Source organism: Dendropsophus ebraccatus, chromosome 8 (genome assembly GCF_027789765.1).
Source record: "Dendropsophus ebraccatus isolate aDenEbr1 chromosome 8, aDenEbr1.pat, whole genome shotgun sequence".
NCBI classification, from domain to species: Eukaryota; Metazoa; Chordata; class Amphibia; order Anura; family Hylidae; genus Dendropsophus; species Dendropsophus ebraccatus.
This window is the reverse complement of record NC_091461.1, coordinates 94,080,290-94,102,078: the sequence shown is the minus strand read 5'-3', so window position 1 is coordinate 94,102,078 and position 21,789 is coordinate 94,080,290. Positions and strand designations below refer to the sequence as shown.

Genomic DNA, 21,789 nt, shown 5'->3' with positions numbered 1-21,789 from the left:
ATCCAGAGCTATCAAGATCTATCTACATAGAGTAGGTGATTTTCGTAAAGACGAGAATTTTTTTATCCCTTTCGCAGGAAAGAACAAGGGGAGAAAGGCTTCAAAACCTTCAATATCCAGATGGATCTGTGACTCCATTGCCTTATGTTAGTCCTCTGCAGACCTGGATTCACCAGAATTTACCAGGGCTCACTCTACTAGAGCTGTGGCCTCCACTTGGGCAGAGCGTGCCGCTGTGCCACTTGAGGACATATGCCAGGCAGCTACCTGGTCGTCTTTGACTACCTTTGTGAGATATTTCAGGCTGCATACTTCTTTCTTGTCAAGAACAACCTTTGCAAGATCTGTTCTTAATGCGGACGTAATAAATAACCCGCCCATTGGGGATAATGCTTGCTAATTCCCCATATGTTGTGATGCCAATGGGACGTAAGGGAAGCTAAAATTATTATGTTAATTTGTTTTCCCTGAGACCCATTGGCATCACAAGACTCCCTCCCTGTGTTTTATGTTTCTTTATAATTAGACTGAGGTCTAGGGGGAGGTGCAGCCTATTTATACCTCATGGAGGAGGGGATTAAAATTTAATTGTTATTTTTTCATTAAATATTCCTTCGTCCCAGGGGCTCGCAGGGGCGAATTTACCCCATATGTTGTGATGCCAATGGGTCTCAGGGAAAACAAATTAACATAATAATTTTAGCTTTATTTTCAGTCTGACACAATGCTGTCTGCTGCCAACTCTGGTCGAGACAGGAACTGTCCAGAGTAGGAGAGGTTTTCTATGGGGATTCATAGAAAACCGAGAGAGAGTTCCTATCTTTGTCTGCATGACATACAGCAGGTAATAAGTATCGGAAGACTTGAGATTTTTTGATAGAAGTAAATTACAAATCTATATAACTTTCTGATATCAGTTGATTTGAAAGAAAAAGATTTTCGCTGGACAACCCCTTTAACCTCTTAAGGACATATGACGTACCGGTACGTCATATGTCCTCATTAGCACTTCAAAGCGGGGCCGCGCGGCGGCCCCGCCTTGAAGCGCCACGGTCCCGGGTGCCGCGTGTAGCCCGGGACCGCCGCTATTAGCGGGCACGGTCTGATCGCCGTGCCCGCTAATTAGCTAATCGGAGGCAGCTGGCAAAGTTGACAGCTGCCTCCGATTACCGGAGGCAACCTTTCCCTGGTGTCTAGTGGGGGAGATCGCTCCTCCGGGACGTTGTCCCGGAGGAGCGATCTCCGTTACTGATGCCGGCCGGGGACTCGTCCAAGATAGCGCCGTCCCCCAGGGGGGCTTCTAGTATATGTGTAAAAAAAAACAAAAAAAAAGTGTTGTTTATAGTAAAAAGCCCCCTCCCCCAATAAAAATCTGAATCCCCCCCTTTTCCCAGGTTTTAAATAAAAGTAAACAAATAAATAAATAAATAAACATGTTTGGTATCGCCGCGTGCGTAATCGCCCGAACTATTAATTAATCACTTTCCTGATCTCGCACGGTAAACGACGTCAGCGCAAAAAAATCCCAAAGTGCAAAATTGCGCATTTTTGGTCGCATCAAATCCAGATAAAACAAATGTAATAAAAAGCGATCAAAAAGTCGTATATGCGCAATCAAGGTACCAATAGAAAGAAAACATCATGGCGCAAAAAATGACACCTCACACAGCCCCATAGACCAAAGGATAAAAGCGTTATAAGCATGGGAATGGAGCGATTTTAAGGAACGTATATTTGTTAACAATGGTTTGAATTTTTTATAGGCCATCAGATACAATATAAGTTATACATGTTATATATCGTTTTAATCGTAACAACTTGAGGAACATGCATAACAAGTCAGTTTTACCCCAGGGCGAATGGCGTAAAAACACAGTTCCCCCAAATAAAAGAAATGCGTTTTTTTTTTCAATTTCACCACACTTTGAATTTTTTTCTGGTTTCGTAGTGTACTTTATGCAAATATTCTGTCTGCAGTTGCAAAGTACAATTAGTGACGCAAAAAATAAGGGCTCATATGGGTTTCTAGGTGGAAAAATGCAAGTGCTATGGCCTTTTAAACACAAGGAGGAAAAACCGAAAACGCAAAAACGAAAATGGGCCCTGTCCTTAAGGGGTTAAGGCTCTGCTATCACTTTGTAGAGCCCCAAAAGTGAACAGAGGCAGATTTCCTTATCTGTTAACCCTGCTAGATTCTGTGGTCGCACTGCTTAGGATTATAGGGTTAATTGTTAGGATCAGAGTGCTGTTCTGATCCCAATAGTAAAATAGTGATAGCTGTGCACCTGCTACGGATGGAATGGACACTGCTTCTGTGCCTGTGCCATTTTGTGCAAAGCAAATCTGTACCGGCATATAGCCACCCCAAACTTGTTGTACAGGTGTCTGGTTCAGGGGTTGGCCTTTACCCGAAGCCAGTATTTTGGAGTAAAAGTAGTTTTATGTAACGTGCCCTAGGCCTCCAGCAACTATCTCCTCACCTGCATCCAACCCAGGGGTGTGCTGAAAATGAAGAGAGGCGCTGCAGGCCTAGGGCCGCCTCGTCGTATAAATAAAACTACTTTTTCTCCCAAAAAGTCCAACATGCCGACACCAATTCACTTTCACGTCGCTGCAGCATGAGGCATAGGCGCAGACGATAACAGCTAGAATGAATCAATTTTCTTTTTTTCTCTTTCCGACTTTCTGCAAATAATACAGTGACAGGTGTGCTACATATTTTTGTATTTGATTGGATTAGTTTTTTTTTTTTAATTTGTATTTAAAGACCAAAAATTCCCCATAGAAATGAATGACAGAATGCCCAAAAATTCAAATATCACACAGCACTAACCAGCCAATAACAGCACACATGGAAATATCTGAAATGTTGTAGCCAATAGAAACTCGCAGGTCCATCACTCAATGCCTGACAACATCCACGCAGTCACATGTTCCCTATTTGACAATAGAGGATGGCAGGTCCATACAATACTGTTAAAGGGCTGGTATCAAAGTGGCACTTAAAAACCAAATCAGCTCTTAAAAGGCTGGTACCGTATTTGCTTCTAAATGGGTGTTACTGAACAAGCTCTTAAAGGACCGGTACCACATTCGTGAAAGGCGCTACAAATTAGGTCCAGGTGAGCAAGAGAGATAGTGTTAGGGTACTATTACACTGAACGATAATCGGCCGAATCGGTCCAGGGTTCCTTTTCTTTAGAGCTTCTTACCGGGTCCCGTGCGCTACGGCTTCTCAGCGGCCTGTGTCAGCTGACCGGCCCCTCGGCCAATCACAGGCAAGAACCGCCGCAGCCAGTGATTGGCCGAGCGGCCTGTCAGCAGAGACAAGCCGCTGTGAAGCTGAAGTGCGCGGACCCGGGGAGAAGTTAAGAAGAAGAGGAACCCTGGACCATGGTTTAGGTATGTATACAGTTTAAACAAAGGCTTCAAGGACATCGGTAACGATGCCCCTGCAGCCCTTGTTTAACGATTATCGGGTCGTGTAATAGGCCAAGTAAACGAGCAACGATCTAGCAGATCGCTGCTCGTTTACAGGTATTGTCGGGCCTCCATCGGCCTGTGTAATACCACCCTTAGTCTGTGAGGTACTGCTGGTTCAATGAGTGCAAGGGTGAGACCAGAGATAGTGAGAGACTGGCTTCCCGGGGGTAGAGAGCTAACTCAGAGGGTTACACTGTATACACTGCAGGCTAAAGGCCCTATTCCACCAACAGATCTGACGACAGATTATCTGCCAAAGATTTGAAGCCAAACCGAGGAACAGACTATAATTAGAGAACAGGTTATAAAGGAAAGACTGGATTTCTCCTCTTTTCAAATCCACTCCTGGGTTTGGCTTCAAATCTTTGGCAGATAATCTGTCGTCAGATCTGTTGGTGGAATAGGGCCTTAAGGGAGGGTGTAACCTCTCAGATGTCTACAGCTGCAATGCAGGACAGGCACAAGCCAACAATCACTTTGGGCCCAAGCATACTTTGAGAAGCTGTTGGGTTATCACATGATCCATGACTCTATCCAGAACTACTTTGAACTAAATTGATGTGATACTGTGCTAAATAAAACTAAAGTTTTGAGGGATTTATAGATACAGCAATGTACAGCAGCGGATAATTATACCAATGTAACCAACCATACTGCTTTTCTTCCAAACCAACTTTATTTCTGATAATCTTTGGTAAATAGGTATTGTCTTTTTAACAAACTTTGCATATATGAATAGTACAAGTGAATATATATCTAGCTCAGGGATTAGATTGCAAGCAATACAGGTCAATGAAGGAGGGATGAAGGAGATGGATGGGGGATATGTAGTCTATGCTTGGGAACAGAGAGAGAAAAACAGCTAAAATAAAACTTTGCAGAGCAAAACTCTGCTGAAATTATCATACACGTGAGAAAGGGCAAGATCTGTTGTTGCCCCTCATGTACACACACAGGACGGCTTATCCTGAAAAGGCACTTAAAGCGACAGGTACACTTTACATTCAGCTTGGCAAAATACCAGTTCCAAGTGGACAGGTAGAATATGTTGTATTACTTCTTAGAGATTATTGAAAGGGAACATTCTTTGAAATATAGAATGTAATTATGGCATATGTTTAGCTTTGACTTGTTGAACTGTATAAGGTGGAGGTGGTGGTGCGCTTGCTGTTGGATATGGTTGATTATTTCCTGAAAATGTAGCTGGGGCTGTAGAACAATTCATGGAAACCATAGCATCATTTTGGATCAAAAACACCTAAAATAAAGCAAACAATAAGTACAATAAAGCAAAGAGTAAAAAAGAAAAAGGAAAAGTTTGGTCTGGTTTTGAAATTATTTTTGTCTGAACCTGGGGTCTATATTCATTTTGGGGGGTGATGAAGGAATTATAGGCAACATATCAACATCAATTTTTAAACACAATGGGGAGAATTTATCAACGTTTTACATAGGTGGTAGAAAAGTCTTAATTTTTTGCGCAGTCAATTCATTGCGATTTTTTTTTAAAGTTTACACCCCTCACGTCTGTTTTTAGAATAGGTCTATTGGTACTTGCTGTGTCTTCAGTTTCACAGCTAATTTAAAAAACTTTAAAAAAATGGCACATAAAGGCACAAAAGGGGGAAAAGCCACTCTAGTCTAGAATACACTTACAAATGGCACGAATTACACATTAAAATGGTGCAAATGTGAAGATGCGCTGGTAGAAATAAATCGAATAACGGACGTCTTTTTCACACATTGTATTGAATGCGTCCGCCTCAAAAGACGTCCGCCATTCAGCACAATGTGTGAAGAAGACGTCCGTTATTCCATTTATTTCTACCAGTCGATTCTATTCTAGTCGAGCCAATTAAAATGATGCAATAACTGATGTTTTTTTAAACACAAAAAGCAGACGCCCTTTTCCTTTTTTGGACGTTGAGTGAACATAGCCTATGAGTGTTATGAGTTTCTGTGTTAAATTTGAAAGTTATAACTTTAACCAGGGATGGGTGACAACTTCATATTTTTATAGAATTCGCTTAAAAAAACCCTAGAAATACAACTGGCAAAACATTTGCCCTGCAAAGGAAGGGTCCGTGGAGCCTCGGTTGCGAGTCTCAAAACACAGGAATAGCCAGATATCCCTCCTGGAAGGAAGCCTGTTGCCAAGGGGTGCCTCCCAATTGGGAGATCACCAAACCACCCTGATACGTAGCCCCTTAAATCCCACTCTGTTGCAAGCATTGGGACATAAATAGGGAAATACCAGGGTGGCCCCTTTTGCATTAAAGTCTAAATCGGTTGCGAGTATTGCAACATAAGACAAAGGATAACCAAAGCCAGGCATCCATCCCAAGCAACTGTTTCGGGTATTTGCCCCTCGTCGGTGTGTGGAGGAGGATTCTGGCAATGAAATATAGACCAACATTTGCCATACAACTGGTTATTGCTAAGAAAATGTACTATTACATGTCTTTGATCTTGTAGTTTGTGGATGGGCCACCAAAGCAAGATGCATTATAAATTGGTGGCTATCCATTCAAGATCATATAGAAGCAGCCTCCATCTGTAACATGCATATGCCCTAAAGAACACATAAATTGGAGCCGAAAACACCTTTAAATGAGTTATCCAGCGCTAACATGGCAACTTTCTTCCAGAGACCGCACCACTGCAGTTTGGGTGCAGGTTTGGTAGATCAGTTCCATTGAAGTGAATGGAGCTTAAAGGGGTTATCCAGCGCTACAAAAACATGGCCACTTTTCCTCCTACTGTTGTCTCCAGTTCAGGTGCGGTTTGCAATTAAAGGGGTATTCCCCCCAAAATTATTTTTGCATTAATATTTTGCCCACCCGTAGCTTTGCATATTTCCAATATAAACTTCTTATGGATTCTGCAGAGTTTTGCTGTTATCTCGATGCACTCACCCCCACCGAATGCATAGAATCATCAGCTCTCAGTCCAACCCGACACGCTCCCTGCTCCTGGCCCGCACCCTCCGAGACGGCATCACGTGTCCTCAGTCTCTTCAATGGGCTGGGTTAGGCTTCTAACCCAGTCCACTGAAGTGAAAGACACTGACACGGCTGCTGCTCTTCACTGTCTCTCTCTCTCTCTCTGTCTCTGACAGCAACCCCCCCCCCCCCCCCCACACACACACACAGTGTGTAACCCTATCACCGCTCACCCGCCCCGCACCCTATATCCCCCCACCTGGAGCGTACCCACACTCTGTGTTAACCCCCCCCCCCCGCAGGTCACCCGGCGGCCGCTCCACTCGATCTCCCGGTGACCCTCGTCCCCCTCCCGCCGCAGCGCGATCTCCCGGTGGCCGCCCACCATCCTCCCCCATAGTACAGCCCGCGGCACCCTCCATCGCCAATCCCCCCGCCCGGAGCTCACCCCCCTGCGTCTCACCCGGCAGTAGCTGTGGCTTTCCCGGTTCTTGCAGAACTAGAGCTCCCAGCATGCTCAGCCTTCTCTCCGTGCACGCGGGGAGTTGTAGTTCTGCACGAGGCGGGAGAGTCACAGGTAGAGGAGCCGGCATGTAGGTGCAGAAAGATGATCCTGTCCCCGGCCACAATGTATTGATGTATGCGGCAGCTCCATGCTCTACTGCCGCCCGCCCGCATGACACTGCTCGCCCCCGCCCGCATAACACCGCTCGCCCCCCCCCCCGCATCTCACCCAGCCGCCCGCCCGCATGACACCGCTCGCTCACCGCCCCCCCACCCCCCCCGCATCTCACCCAGCCACCAGCCTGCCCGCATGACTACCCCCCAACGCATCTCACCCGGCCGCCCGCGTGAAACACCCCCATCCCCCCCGCCCCGCATCCCACCCCCACCCGCATCTCACTTGGTGGCCGTCTGCAACCCCCCCATCTCACCATCTCTCGTCGCTGCTTCGTCATCACCATCTCAGCCCTGCTATATCTTCAGCCTCACCATCTCAGCTCTGCTATATCATCAGCGTCACCATCTCAGCTCTGCTATATCATCAGCGTCACCATCTCAGCTCTGCTATATCATTGCCATCTCAGCTCTGCTATATCAGCGTCACCATCTCAGCTCTGCTATATCATTGCCATCTCAGCTCTGCTATATCAGCGTCACCATCTCAGCTCTCCTATATCATCATCATTGCCATCTCAGCTCTGCTATATCATCAGCGTCACCATCTCAACTCTGCTATATCATTGCCATCTCAGCTTTGCTATATCAGCGTCACCATCTCAGCTCTGCTTTATCATCAGCGTCACCATCTCAGCTCTGCTTTATCATCAGCGTCACCATCTCAGCTCTGCTATATCATCAGCGTCACCATCTCAGCTCTGCTATATCATCATCATCATCACCATCTCAGCTCTGCTATATCTTCAGCGTCACCATCTCAGCTCTCCTATATCATCATCATTGCCATCTCAGCTCTCCTATATCATCATCATTGCCATCTCAGCTCTGCTATATCAGTGTCACCATCTCAGCTCTGCTATATCATCAGCGTCACCATCTCAGCTCTGCTATATCATCAGCGTCACCATCTCAGCTCTGCTATATCTTCAGCGTCACCATCTCAGCTCTGCTATATCTTCAGCGTCACCATCTCAGCTCTCCTATATCATCATCATTGCCATCTCAGCTCTCCTATATCATCATCATTGCCATCTCAGCTCTGCTATATCAGTGTCACCATCTCAGCTCTGCTATATCATCAGCGTCACCATCTCAGCTCTGCTATATCATCAGCGTCACCATCTCAGCTCTGCTATATCTTCAGCGTCACCATCTCAGCTCTGCTATATCTTCAGCGTCACCATCTCAGCTCTGCTATATCTTCAGCGTCACCATCTCAGCTCTGCTATATCTTCAGCGTCACCATCTCAGCCCTGCTATATCTTCAGCGTCACCATCTCAGCTCTGCTATATCAGCGTCACCATCTCAGCTCATCTACACCATCTCAGCTCATCTACACCATCATTGCCATCTCAGTTCTGCTACTTCACCATCTTTCAGGCATAAGCATTGCATGATGGGAAACGTAGTTTCCTAATTATAGACCATCCTTTAGAAAAACTTAAAACTCAGGAACGGAAGCAGCTAGAAAGAAGGGAGACGGCTCAAAATACTCAGGGGGACTTTGTGAGTAAGACCAGCTTTACCCCTTTAAGCTCCATTTACTTCAATGGAACTGAGTTTCAAAACCCCACCCAAACTGGAGACAACAGTAGGGGGAAAGTGGCCATGTTTTTGTAGCGCTGGATAACCCCTTTAATTGCAAACCACACCTGAACTAGAGACAAGAGCAGTGCTGTCTCTGGAAGAAAGTGGCCATGTTTTTGCAGCCCTTGGTAACCCCTTTAATACAGCCAAATATCTGTTCAATAGGATCTCAGAAAATTTTTTTTTTTAGTGTCTATTGAATATTCACACATTTTACCCATTGTACACTGTATTTTCTTACCTGAGGGTTGTTTGGGTATTCTTTCGATATGGAGCGACATCCAAAAATGGACAGAGAAAGGGACACGCAGAATATAAACAAATTTATAATAAGAAGAAAAGATGGCACAGCAATTGCCCCGTCCTGTAAACACAAAGCCAAAAGGAGTCAGCATCCAAAAAGAAAATAAATGAGGACTAATGGAGGCCCATTCCAAAAGCCAGAATTGGCTGCCATATATATATATTAATAATTATCAGAATATGATGATGTAAAGCAATATTGTATAGTTATATAATATATATGTATAATATATATATATATATATATATATATACACACAATATTGCTTTACATCATCATATTCTGATAATTATGAATTTATACTTTCTGCCTACAGTGTTGTACAGTATGAGAGCTACATTTTGTAGTGAATTGTACAATAGCTGTGACCAGGGACTGTGGAAGTACCACGCTGTGTGCCCTGCTGTTTTCAGCTATTACAAGTTGTTCTCAAAGACTGTGACTATAAAGCAGCTTGATGTCATTTTAGAGAGACTGTTGTGGTAATAATGGCAAAATTCTGTGCCTTTAGTGTTATCATGAAGTCTTGTACAGTGTCTATCTCTATCCTTTACATCCTTGACTGAGGCCCAAGGGTCCTATTCCACGGGCCGATGGGGGCCCGATCAATAATGTAAACTGCTAGATCGGCGCTGGTTTACTGGTCCTATTCCACGGCCTGATAATCGTTTAGCAAGGGTTGCAGGGACACAGTTACCGATGTCCTTGCAGCCCTTGTTTACCCTTCTTTACCTCACCATGCTGCAGGTCTTCTCCTTCTCCCGCGCGCAGCAGCAGCTTCGGAGCGGCCTGTCTGAAATGACAGACCGCTCAGCCAATAACTGGCCGGGACCGCAGCGGACAGTGATTAACTGAGCGGTCTGTGTTCTCAGGCCGCTCCGAAGCTGCTGCTGCTGCTGCGTGCGGGGCAGAGAGAAGGAGCGCAGGAGAAGACCTGCAGCCTGGTGAGGTAAAGTATGCTGTTTGTGAGATCCTCGGTCGCGCACCACTATTCCACGTAGCGATGCGTGGTTGGTGACCGATGATATTAGGTTTGCACCTAAATAAACGATCAGCTGATGACACGATCATCGGCTGATTGTTGTCTCTATTCCACGGAGCGATAATCGGCCGAATCGGGCCGATTCGTCCGATTATCCCTCCGTGGAATAGGCCCCTAAGTCTCTAGCAGCTACACTGATAAGCCTGCTGCTATATAGCTTCACCCACAGAATGCAACAGCTACAGGAGAGAGTCTATGTAACGCACCCGCTACTACCTGTTCTATGTAAAGAAGACATATCAGCAGCCTTTTTTTGGACGGAAGTTAAAGGGGTTATCCAGGCTTAAACAAACATCACCACTCTTGTCCTCAGTTTGGGGGTGGGTTTTGTAACTCAGTTGCAATGAACTGAATGGAGCTAAATTGTAAAACCACACACAACTTGAAGACATGGGTGGTGCTGTTTTGCAAGAAAGTAATTGTCTTTTTTTCTAATCCTAGATATCCCCTTTAAGACGTACAATAGTGTACAATAGGGGGATAATATAACTTCATTTTCAACCTGATACTCCAGAGATATACATTTTAGAGGTTTTATACAAATTGGTAGGTAAAGCCAATCAGATATTCCCAGCAGAGAGATTTTGAGCGGATTAGACAAAATCATCTCAGATATTTATCTATGGACACTATAATTGTTCTTTAAAGGGGAACTCTAGAGGACCTTAAAGGGGAACTCCAGGGGCCATACAGTAGCTGAAAAGTACTGGAAAACTGTAAATTGTTATTATGTAAATTTTTACATAGAATTTACAAACCTATATAATTTTCTGACACCAGTTAATTTGGGGGAAAAAACACCGGAGTTCCCCTTTAATCTACCATCATATATTTTTGTGGCCATTATGGTAGTCCACCATGTGTTTCCAGCACAAAATATTTAGATTTGCAAGAATTTTTTTTTTTTATCTGGAAACAGAGCTTGTAGTGTGTAGCCCAGAGGAAACCAACCCTTCAAGTGTAACAACAATTTCCACAGGACTTCAGGAGTCAGCACCTGTCATGTTCCTCAGAAAATCTGTTGAGGAATCTTATTATCATGAATTCATTTTAGAAAAAATGTTGTTTTCCTAAATAGTTTAGTCAGAAGGTAATTAAAACTTACATAGACCCTGTAGCTTCTGTAATCACTTCTGTAATCGTATTGATAGAAATTACTGACTATTACTAGAGTAATGATATTAAGAATCACAGCAACAAAACTGAAGATGGAACTGATGATGTTTAAGGAGAGGGATCCTTTCACCTGTTAAAACAAAATCCAAATAAATGTAATATACATAGTAGGGCTGGGCGATATGGCCTAAAATTTATATCACGATATAATTTGATGCATGCACGATATAACGATATATCACGATATATAATTTTTTTTTGTGTGTATACTCACCCCCCCCTTGCCAGTGATCAGCCTTCCCCTATGCCTTCAGCCCCCTTTGTGCCAGTTATCACCCCCCTTGCCAGTCATCAGCCTTCCCCTGTGCCATCAGCCCACCCTGTGCCAGTGATCAGCCCTCCCCTGTGCCAGTGATCAGCCCTCCCCTGTGCCATCAGCCCCCCTTGCGCCAGTCATCAGCCCCCCTTGCCAATCAGCCCCCCTTGCCAGTCATCAGCCTTCCCCTGTGCCATCAGCCCACCCTGTGCCAGTCATCAGCCCTCCCTTGTGCCAGTCATCAGCCCCCCGTTGCCAGTCATCAGCCCCCCGTTGCCAGTCATCAGCCCCCCCGTTGCCAGTCATCAGCCCCCCCGTTGCCAGTCATCAGCCCCCCCGTTGCCAGTCATCAGCCCCCCCGTTGCCAGTCATCAGCCCCCCCCCCCCAGTGCCAGTCATCTCCCCTCTCAGTTTTCCAGCCATTTCATGTGCCAGCCATCATGTCCCCCCAGCCAGGGCCATCATCAGCCCCATGCCAAGCCATCTGCCGCCCCCCGACCCCTCTGCTACTTACCTTTCCTGCAGGGCTGGCTGATGGAGTCCGCGAGGCGAGACGGGCCGCGTCTTCTTCCCAGCATGCACTGGGAGACCTGACGTCACACGCATCAGCGCGCTAGCGCGCTGACGATGCGTGAACGGAAGGCCCTGCAGCGCGGTACCACGGAGCGGTAAGTGAGAAGCTTATTCACTACCGCTCCGTGGTATATCGCGATATGACGATATGCCAAAAATCTATATCGTCAACCGAATTGATGACGATATTTTGGCATATCGTTTATATCGCCCAGCCCTAATACATAGCCTAAAATATGGGTTATGGATAAAAACATGGATTTTCCATGTAAAGGGGCTGTCTGGAGAGTGAAAAAACTATTATCTTTTCTGGCTCACCATCAGCTTACTTTGTGCTCTATGTGAACACAGCCCTACATTATCCCCTTGCATAAACTGTGTTGGTGGAGTACATACTGTACATTGCAAACAACCTTCTTATTCAGGCATAACCTTGCAGACAATGGCCACACAATCCTCCATCAGCCATTGTGCACTGTAGTCATCCCACTGACACAGCTTGCCCAGGGCAACTGTTCCCCATGGTTTTTAAAGCGCACAAATTTTGTTTTCTTTTTTTTTTTGGAAATTTTTAAGGTTCCATTGATTTCAAGCTGCTGAGCAAATCTGCTCCCCATAGAAAACACATGTATGTTCAGTCCAGCCATGTTCATAGGGGAGCTACAAATTTGAAGTAACATCTATTTGGCTGACAGCACATTTTGCCTCCAAAAGCTTTTTCCCAGTAATTTAAACTCATTACAAAATTATATAACTTTTAGAGATCGTCATGCCTGTGATCCCAGTGCAAAGCTGCGCTCCCGGGAATATGCGGCCAGGATATTCCAGGGAATCGATCTGGAATTCCCTGGAATATCCTGGCCGCATATTCCCAGGAGCGCAACTATGCACCCGGGATCACAGGCATGACGATAGAGCGCAGATGCCGTCGGACCAAAAGTCAGACGGTCCGCTCATCTCTAATAACTTTGTAATATGCTTCAATCACCTTTCTGCCCCCCTTCGCCATTCTTTTCCCCCCTCAATCCCCCACTAGGAAGTGAAGTAAACTCATTCTTACCTAATGACTGTTGACCCCAGGCTGCTCTGTGGCAGCCATTTTGTGACAGTGACATCATCAAGAGGGAGGCGGGTCTAAGCTCTGTTAAGCCAACCTCCCTTTGTCAGATGACTCAGGTTGCTCAGCTCTGATTGGCTGAGCAAGCTTTAAGCCATCTAACAGTTTTACAGAGTCAGTTAGACATCACAGGAGACAAAGTGCATCATGAGATAGCCCAAACCAGGAAGTGAAGAAAAAATGAACACACCAACTGGAGCTTCAGGTAGCTGCAAACAGCAGTAAATTTAAACAACAGACTCCGTTTTTTTTAATCAGTGCCGGAGTACCCCTTTAAGGCCACAAATACTGGTCTTGTCACCTAAACTAACAGCACCATAAAGACCTGTGATGCTATTAGTTCAGATGATCACTATAAAAAATTGACCATAAGCAAAGTTCTGGCACCTGGCACTTGGTTTTGAAATAGGAGCCTTGGCTATCTTGTTTTATTACCTTCTACTGACTGAGAAATCTTTCAGGTATCGTTCAAATTACAATTGTGCCATCCAAGGCACAGACACCCTGTCATAATCTGGTACTACAGTATCTTTGCACAGACAGACACAGATCTCATGGCCCAAAGGTAGCCAGCTAGTGACCACATTTGTTCACTTTCCAAACTTATATGAGTTTTTACTCAAAAGTGTGGTAGCTGATGAAATATGAGCCATAAAAGTAAATAAGGTCTGGGCCAAATAACCATCAATGGGTCACAAGGCTCTAAATTATAATAACCACTACCTTCACAGGGATCAGGTGTTCAGGATGAACCTGAACGCTCTGCATTTCACTCCCAGTGGCTGGAGAGGTTGGGTGCAGCCCAAGGGTATCCTGAAAGACATGGATAGAGCCATAGGCTGAATTCATGTATTCATGACAGGCCTAGGGCTGCATCCAACTTCTACAGCTACTGGGAGTAAATTGTTGAGCCTTTGGGTTTGGCTGAACCCCAACATTAGACAAGTTTGCTGATCACTAATCAGGTGACATTGGTTATACACATAATTTATCAGGTCACTCACCAAACAGAGGTTGGGTTTAGAATGAGCAGCAATGGTCAGAGATCCTGCAACGATGTACTGTAAAAATACAACTTCTAGTTAGAATCACACAATACAGGTATACATTTGTTCAATATAATAGCAAAACGTGTACTAAGAGTTACGGAGAAAAGGCTGATATAATAGTCCATAAACAATGGGCCTCCAATAAATGTCCCACCATTAGGTCCCAAAAGTCCTAAATAGTATCAGTTGGAACCATGAGGCTATGTTGATGCTTAAAGTGATTGTCTCTTCAACATTATGCATCATATGTGAGGGCTGGAATTTCTCCTTGTTTCCCCGCCCCAGCCTTGTCTCTATTTGATTGATGCTCAGGTCTCAGCCTTCCAGCACTGACCACCATTTAAAAATCTCATTCCCTCCCTCAAGTCAGAAGTAGTGAAGATTGAACAGTAAAATGTTTGATTCGAACCTCGAATGGTATTGGTGTTCGGTTCGAGGTTCGAATCGAACCTTATTAAAGTCAATGGGGTCCGGCTGTGTGCAGGAGAGATGAAGATGAGGACTGCACCTCATGCTGCCCCAGACTTTCCCTGCAGAGAATGTATAGAGACATGTGAAAAGTTTTGATCAGCCTGGTTCTGGGTGTTCAGAGCCCCATTGATCATCGATCTGCTGCCGTGCACCGATTAGCTGAAGGGGAACAAGAGGAGCCGGGAGCCTCACACACAGCCGCAGCGCCGATCAGGGGGCGTGGCCTGCTTCTGAAGAGACCAGACGCGTTGTAGCAGAGCTCCACTCCTTAGCTATCTTCAAGTGAATCTTACTTCTTCCAGTTGGCAAGTTTTTCATCAGGAGACCCCTGGAACTCCTCCTAGACACACCGGGATGCGGCACACATCTAAAAAAAGCATCAGCGGCCGCCCGAAAAAAGACACGGGCCTCGGTCCCCGCAGCGCCGGCATTTCAAGATGGCGCCGGCTCCCTCCCGAGCTCACTCCTCAACACTATTTTAGCAGGTGCGGCTGAGTCGTGGGAGGACTCTCCTGCACCCGAACATGTGGATGTACATCAGGAGGTGAGCCTAGCTAAATTGTCACCTAGTAAGGCAGCAAAACGGAGACGGAGAAAGCTCAGAGTCGCCGAAGCTGCTACTCAGCGACTGGCAGGTGACGTGGACCATCTACTGAGAGCCAAGTCTTGCTGGGATTTATGTCTCCCTGCTCTGTTTGCTACGGACATTACCACTCCTGCTGCTGAATGTATTGATCTGCCGTGCAACACCCCTGCCGTTGCTCCAGCACACCGGGACAACGCAGTCTCTCACCCTGCTCCAGTCCCTAGTGTACTCTCTCCACTGGCGCTGCCATTTACAAGTATTCCTCCCTGCCACCTCTTAAGCGACGATGACAGCTCTGTGCCTCACTATCTTCTAACCTGCGCTTCTCCTTCGGCACCTCTGCAACATCTGACACCCCAAGTACTCAACGATTCTACAGCTCGCTCTTCATCTATCTCTCCTCTAGATGATTTAAACTATGGTCCTGATAAGCGCTTGGACTATTTTCTCAGGTACACTGCTCAGCTGTCTATTACAGCAGTGAAAGAAATGATTGTGACTTTGAGAGACTCATTGCTGCATAAAAATCACGTTTTTGCTTCTCTCTCCTCCCTGGTGAGAGCAGGGGAGGACAGAGCATTGTTAGCCGAACTGAAACTTAGTGAGGTTATTGGAGCATACAATTCCTTAACAGCTACTTGTGGGAAATTAGAGGAAGAACTTCAGTCATTTCGTGACAAACATAAGATTCTGGATGATGTTCAAAGGCGCAACAATGGTAAACTTCGGGGAGTGCCTGAAGCTGTTGCTCTTTCCGAGTTACCATCTTACACACAGAGACTCCTGAGTAGCGTGCTTCCAGACTGCTCACCTCAAGATTTGCTTATTGATTGGGTAAAGCGACTCCCGAGACCTGACCATCTCCCATCTGATGTTCCGAGGGACGTAGTGGTTCGGTTCCACTATTTTCATGTGAAAGCGAAATTTATGGCGGCGGTGAGGGACAGAATGAACAGTATTTACTGATCTATCTCCAGTGACTTTGTAAAAACGTCGAGCTTTTTTTGGTGTCACGAGATCTTTGAGGGAAAAAGGAATCTCATATAGGTGGATAAACTCAACTCAGTTGCTGGTCCCATACTATGAGGTACAACACGGTATTACCAGCCCGGAGGAGGGCCAGCGTTTGCTAACTACATGGAACTCTGCTTAATCTTTTTCGCTTGAACCTTACAGTCTTATCATTGGATACTCCTAGGTCTCTGACTAGGCCGGACTGTGTGCCCCTTCTCCCTATGCCAAGTGGCTTGCTTGCCCGTGTCCATGTCATCATTATGCTTATATCAGCCTTTCTCTTGAGCATTGTTTACTACCTTTTAATCTTTGATAATCTCCTATGTATATTCATATCAGCATACTCTAACACTCTCTTGCTTTTTGTTATCGTGTGCCCTTTGTTTCCCTCCATCGCATTGTTACTCATATGCTATGACTAGCGAGTTTGTATATTATGTGATCTTTAAGCATACGTCAGCTGTTGTTTATCCCAGCCTGTACTTTGTCATTTTATTATGCTATTGTTTTTTAATCTATGTTTGTTATAAATATGAAAATCTTTCAATAAAAAACTATTGAAACATTAAAGTCAATGGGAGATGTTTGGGTTAATTTTTATACCAATACAGGTGAGGAGAAGCTGGAATTACCATCCAGAAGAATAAACTGGATACTTGGAATAACTTAGTGAAGAAAATTTGGCTCTAAAAATGACAAATTTCTTTTTTTTAAGAGAGTAAAACACTTCACTCCTTTTAATGGATAACTGAGGTAGCAGAGTTGAGATAGTGACATAGCAGAGCTGAGGTAGTAGTGATGTAGCAGAGTTGAGGTAGTAAGGTAGTAACATAGCAGAGTTGAGGTAATAAGGTAGTGACGTAGCAGAGTTAAGGCGGCAGTAACGTAGCAGAATTGAGGCGGATAGTGACATAGCAGAGCTGAGGTAGTAAGGAAGTGATATAGCAGAGTTGAGGTAGTAAGGTAGTTACGTAGCAGAGTTGAGGCAGCATTGACGTAGCAGAGTTGAGGCGGTAGTGACGTAGTAGCGGTCACCCAGCTTACCTAGCATCTTGTATAGTAGTAAGTATAATGGTAGTCACCCAGCTTTACCAAACCCAATTATTGCTGTCTATGGAGAGGAAAATGCCATCTAAGTCTACACTTCGCCCTAAGTCCCTGAGCTTGTCCCTAAGCTTGCTAAACGCTCCACTAACTAACTAAGCTAAATAGCGGCATGCAAGCAGACAGACACACAGAGAGCAGTCTGTACAGCACAGTGAATGCGCAGAAAATGGCGTCCAGAACACATCACAGTGTTATATACGAGATGGTCATGTGATTTTAGCAGCCAATGAGACCCCTACATCTCAGCAATGACGTTTCTGACAGTTCGATGTGCTCTGCACTGATTGGCTGGCAAAAAGACGCTCGAACTTTAACTCGAACACTAACTCGAACGAACAGTAAAAAGTTTGGTTCGGTTCAAGTTTGAGAAAATCGAGATGTTCGACTCGCACTTAACTTTTCTCGAACAGTTCGATCAACACTAGTCAGGAGGTCTGGTGTTTCTTCTATTGGAACCACTTAAAAGCACATTTCAGAAATGTGATTGTGATATCTTTTTGGCTTGTTGTCCTAGATTAGCTGTCCAGTGCCCTGCACACAGGGTTGGCGTAAGCACCCGGCTTACTGGGGCAAGTGCCGGGGCCCACTGGCTTCTAGGGGCCCACCCGGCCGCCAGGTTCAGCGTCTGGCTGTCAAACTGTGCTCGTTACCCCTCCTCCCGCTGTGTCACTTTAAAAGTCCCACTATTGGCCTCTATAGCAGGACTTTTAAAATGCCCAATTGCAGTGGAGAGCAAAGGAGGGCTCTAGGCTCTGACGCCGCTGTGAGAACAGAACTTCCGGTTCAGTCAGCTGTGTGTCACACGGTTTAGTTTGGTATTTTCCTTACAAAGCAGGCCTTGGGATGCTGTGCGGGAGGGGGGGGGCTATACTATGTGTGGGATGCTGTGAAGGGGGGGGGCTATACTATGTGTGGGATTCTGTCCAGGAGAGGCTATACTATGTGTGGGATGCTGTGCAGGGGGGCTATACTATGTGTGGGATGCTGTGCGGGGGGGCTATGCTATGTGTGGGATGCTGTGCATGAGAGGCTATACTATGTGTGGGATGCTGTGCGGGGGGGCTATGCTATGTGTGGGATGCTGTGCATGAGAGGCTATACTATGTGTGGGATGCTGTGCGGGGGGGGGGGTATACTATGTGTGGGATGCTGTGCAGGGGGGCTATACTATGTGTGGGATACTGTGCGGGGGGGGGCTATACTATGTGTGGGATGCTGTCCAGGAGAGGCTATACTATCTATACTATGTGTGGGATGCTGTGCGGGGGGGGGGGGGGGGGGGGGGGGGCTATACTATGTGTGGGATGCTGTCCAGGAGAGGCTATACTATCTGTGGGATGCTGTGCGGGGGGGCTATACTATGTGTGGGATGCTGTGCAGGAGAGGCTATACTATGTGCGGGATGCTGTGCAGGGGGCTATACTATGTGTGGGATGCTGTGCACGGGGGGCTATACTTTGTGTGGGATGCTGTGCGGGGGGGCTATACTATGTGTGGGATGCTGTGCAGGAGAGGCTATACTATGTGCGGGATGCTGTACAGGGGGGGCTATACTACGTGTGGGATGCTGTGAGGGGGTGCTATACTGTGTGGGATGCTGTGAGGGGGTGCTATACTATGTAGGGGATGCTGTGCAGGAGGGGCTATACTATATGATGCTGTGCGAGGGGCTATACTGTATGGGGGATGCTATAGAGGTGGGCTGTACTATATAGGGGATGCTGTAGAGGGGAGCTATACTATATGGGGGGCTGTTGCAAGGTGTATATACTGTACTGTGTGGGGGATGCTGTAGGGGGCTATGTTATATTGGAACATTTAAACTGCTACTTAGAGCCTTTCTCAAGTATGCTAGAGGGGGCCTATTTACTACATAGGGCACTTAGGGGGCCTAATTACTATACCTGCTGTTTACTATCGCCACATGACTTGCTTCACAAAGGGGCCGCTGAGCCTCTGTCGCCCAAGGGCCCACAAAGACCTGGAGCCGGCCCTGCCTGCACAATATATTGCATGCAAAATATGCCCAAGTGAGAGAAATGGAAATAGGGCTCAGGTTACAGCTGACTGTGAATCATGTTTGAACAGGGATGGGAAGTTGGTGATAGCGAGAAACTAATACAGCCCTAAGCACGGCTGGGGCTTGGGAACACCGCTTTGCCATTTATCACCAGAGAATAAAGACATTTTTTTATGTTATGGAAGCACAGACAGATATTTGTATGGTACCATGTGACTCTTTGCCCTAACAGCTATCAGTGTAAGCAGTGAAAGATTGATTTCACGAATCAGTTAGGCTGATTTGGTTCCCTGCAGCCAAGTATAAAGCTTCCTCCTAATGAATATTCATCTGGTGCTCTGCGGTGATGTAAAGCAGAACTTGCAGCGTGAAATCCGCTGCAGCGCTGTAAGTGTGAAACTGGCCTTCGAGTATATTAACACATATTAAATCCACTGCAGATTTTGTTTCTGGCAGGTAAAGAAGCAATGGCTTATTGCAAGCCGCCCAAAAATTTAGGTAGGCAGCATGGGTGATAGTAATATTAGTGAGTCTACAGCAGTGGTGGTGGTAATAGTAACCAGTCGACAGCATCGCATCAGTCACAGGGGTTCTAAAACCGTCACTGATACATGCTATATTTATTTTTTCCACATTTTTGGCAAACAATCTTGTTCGCTTTAGGGTGGGGACATCACCTGCCATTTTGAATACTCTCTCTGACACTACACTGGAGGGTGGACAAGACAGAACAGTTATTAGTGTACCAGAGTTACACAAAACCCTTCCTTTCACTGATTTCGCTGACCAGTTCCTACCAATTCCGGAGCCGCTAATAAAAAAAAAAACTGCAACATTAACAATGATACAGATTTTGCCTTGACACAAGAAAGCTTTCTGATTGGCTGTGAGCAGTTTACAAACCATTATTTGTTTTCGTGAGGTCATTTGACCCTTACTCATTTTTGCAAGGTATGCCTGATATAAGAAATACAAAATTACAATTTATGATATGGCGCTGACACCATCTCGCTAGTTCGGTCAAAACAAAATGGTTCTTTGCCTTCTTGCTGAATCTTTTTGCCGAAACTTTTGCGAACGTTCAAACCAAAACTGGGTTTGGTTTGCTTATCTCTATTTGACTGTTTTAGATTCAGAATGATGTAACATAGGAAAGGTGAAAGTAAAGAAATGTATTCTATTCATCTCTCTCTCGCTCACTGTAAAATATTAAAATGGGATAATACTTACAAAAATTGGGCCCCAGAAAAAAATACCACTCACTGCTGCTACAGAGAAGGTGGTAATACTCTGAACAATTCCAAAAATGATCTCCAAGACGCCTGAAACAATCAATACAATCTGAAAAAGAAAATAGAGCAAAAAGATTTAAAACAACATTTTAAGTCAACACTACATATTTTTGTATAAGCCAATTTAAAAACTGAGGGTCAGGGTCAATAGTTGCTCCCACATCTCAAAAGAGGTGTTCAAAAACACAGAGGCCCAGATGTGCTAATGTGTCCGCACAATACTTTTATCCAAAAAGTGGCCATACTATTCTATACATTTACTGTGTGATAATGATAATTATTGTGCTACACTGTGGGCATCAATTACACCAAGCAGGGTAACTGCTTAAATTAATAAATAAATTTAATAAATTAAAATTATTATGTGTACTGGTTAGGTAAGGTTACTGGTAAGGTTAAGTTCACACAACATAAATTATTATTAAATAACGTCAGGTGCAACACTGGCCGTTATTTATTGAAAATTTAAGTAACATTGTGCCCTATGGAAATCCGGCCGAAGTGTATACACTTTGTATACATTCTGGCCGGAATTCTATACGGCTCCAAAGAAAACTGACGTCAATTTTGTGCGACCGCTATTCATTGTTAAGTCTTCTATGGTGATTTGGAAGGTGGGCACACTCAAATGCACCCACATTCCAAATCAAAAGAAGTGAAGTTCACCTCACAGCGGCTGTTCAGTGACACGGCCATGTCACAGAACGGCTGCTATCGTACCTTGTGTGAACCCGGCCTAAAACTCATTGTACAGTCACTGACCGACACGGTGTGAAGTTAGTGTAGGGACCCGTGTGAACCAGGAGACAGGCACATGGTACACGGGGCAGTATGGTTTGATCAAATTATACACCAACATCCTGGCGTTGGCTTTTAAAAATAGCCGAGTGGCATTAGTATCAGCCATAGGTGTGATGTGCAGCAGCTCCTTCTCTCCATGTCGCCTACTACTGACTGTGTTCTGCCATTTCACTTTATGCTTATGCGCCAGGATTAAAAATACAAGTGGGAATTGTAGTAATGTACCTTTTCATTCAGAAAGAGAAACGTTCTGCTGAAGTTCCCTCTGGGCAACATTAGTTACTCGA

At 45.3% G+C, this 21,789-nt stretch overlaps 1 protein-coding gene across 1 annotated transcript in view; it reads right to left on the bottom strand.

Moving 5' to 3' along the window:
* Positions 1-4,303: 4,303 nt before the first annotated feature.
* LOC138798738 (membrane-spanning 4-domains subfamily A member 8-like) overlaps positions 4,304-21,789 on the bottom strand; it is a 36,349-nt gene continuing 18,863 nt past the window's right edge. Inside the window, exons 3-7 of the mRNA XM_069979310.1 lie at positions 20,640-20,750; positions 14,167-14,223; positions 11,146-11,286; positions 8,936-9,058; positions 4,304-4,741 (exon numbers count right to left, since the gene is read on the bottom strand). Coding sequence (XP_069835411.1) covers positions 4,589-4,741; positions 8,936-9,058; positions 11,146-11,286; positions 14,167-14,223; positions 20,640-20,750 — 585 coding nt within the window. The 3' untranslated portion in view covers positions 4,304-4,588. The remainder of the gene's footprint in view (positions 4,742-8,935; positions 9,059-11,145; positions 11,287-14,166; positions 14,224-20,639; positions 20,751-21,789) is intronic.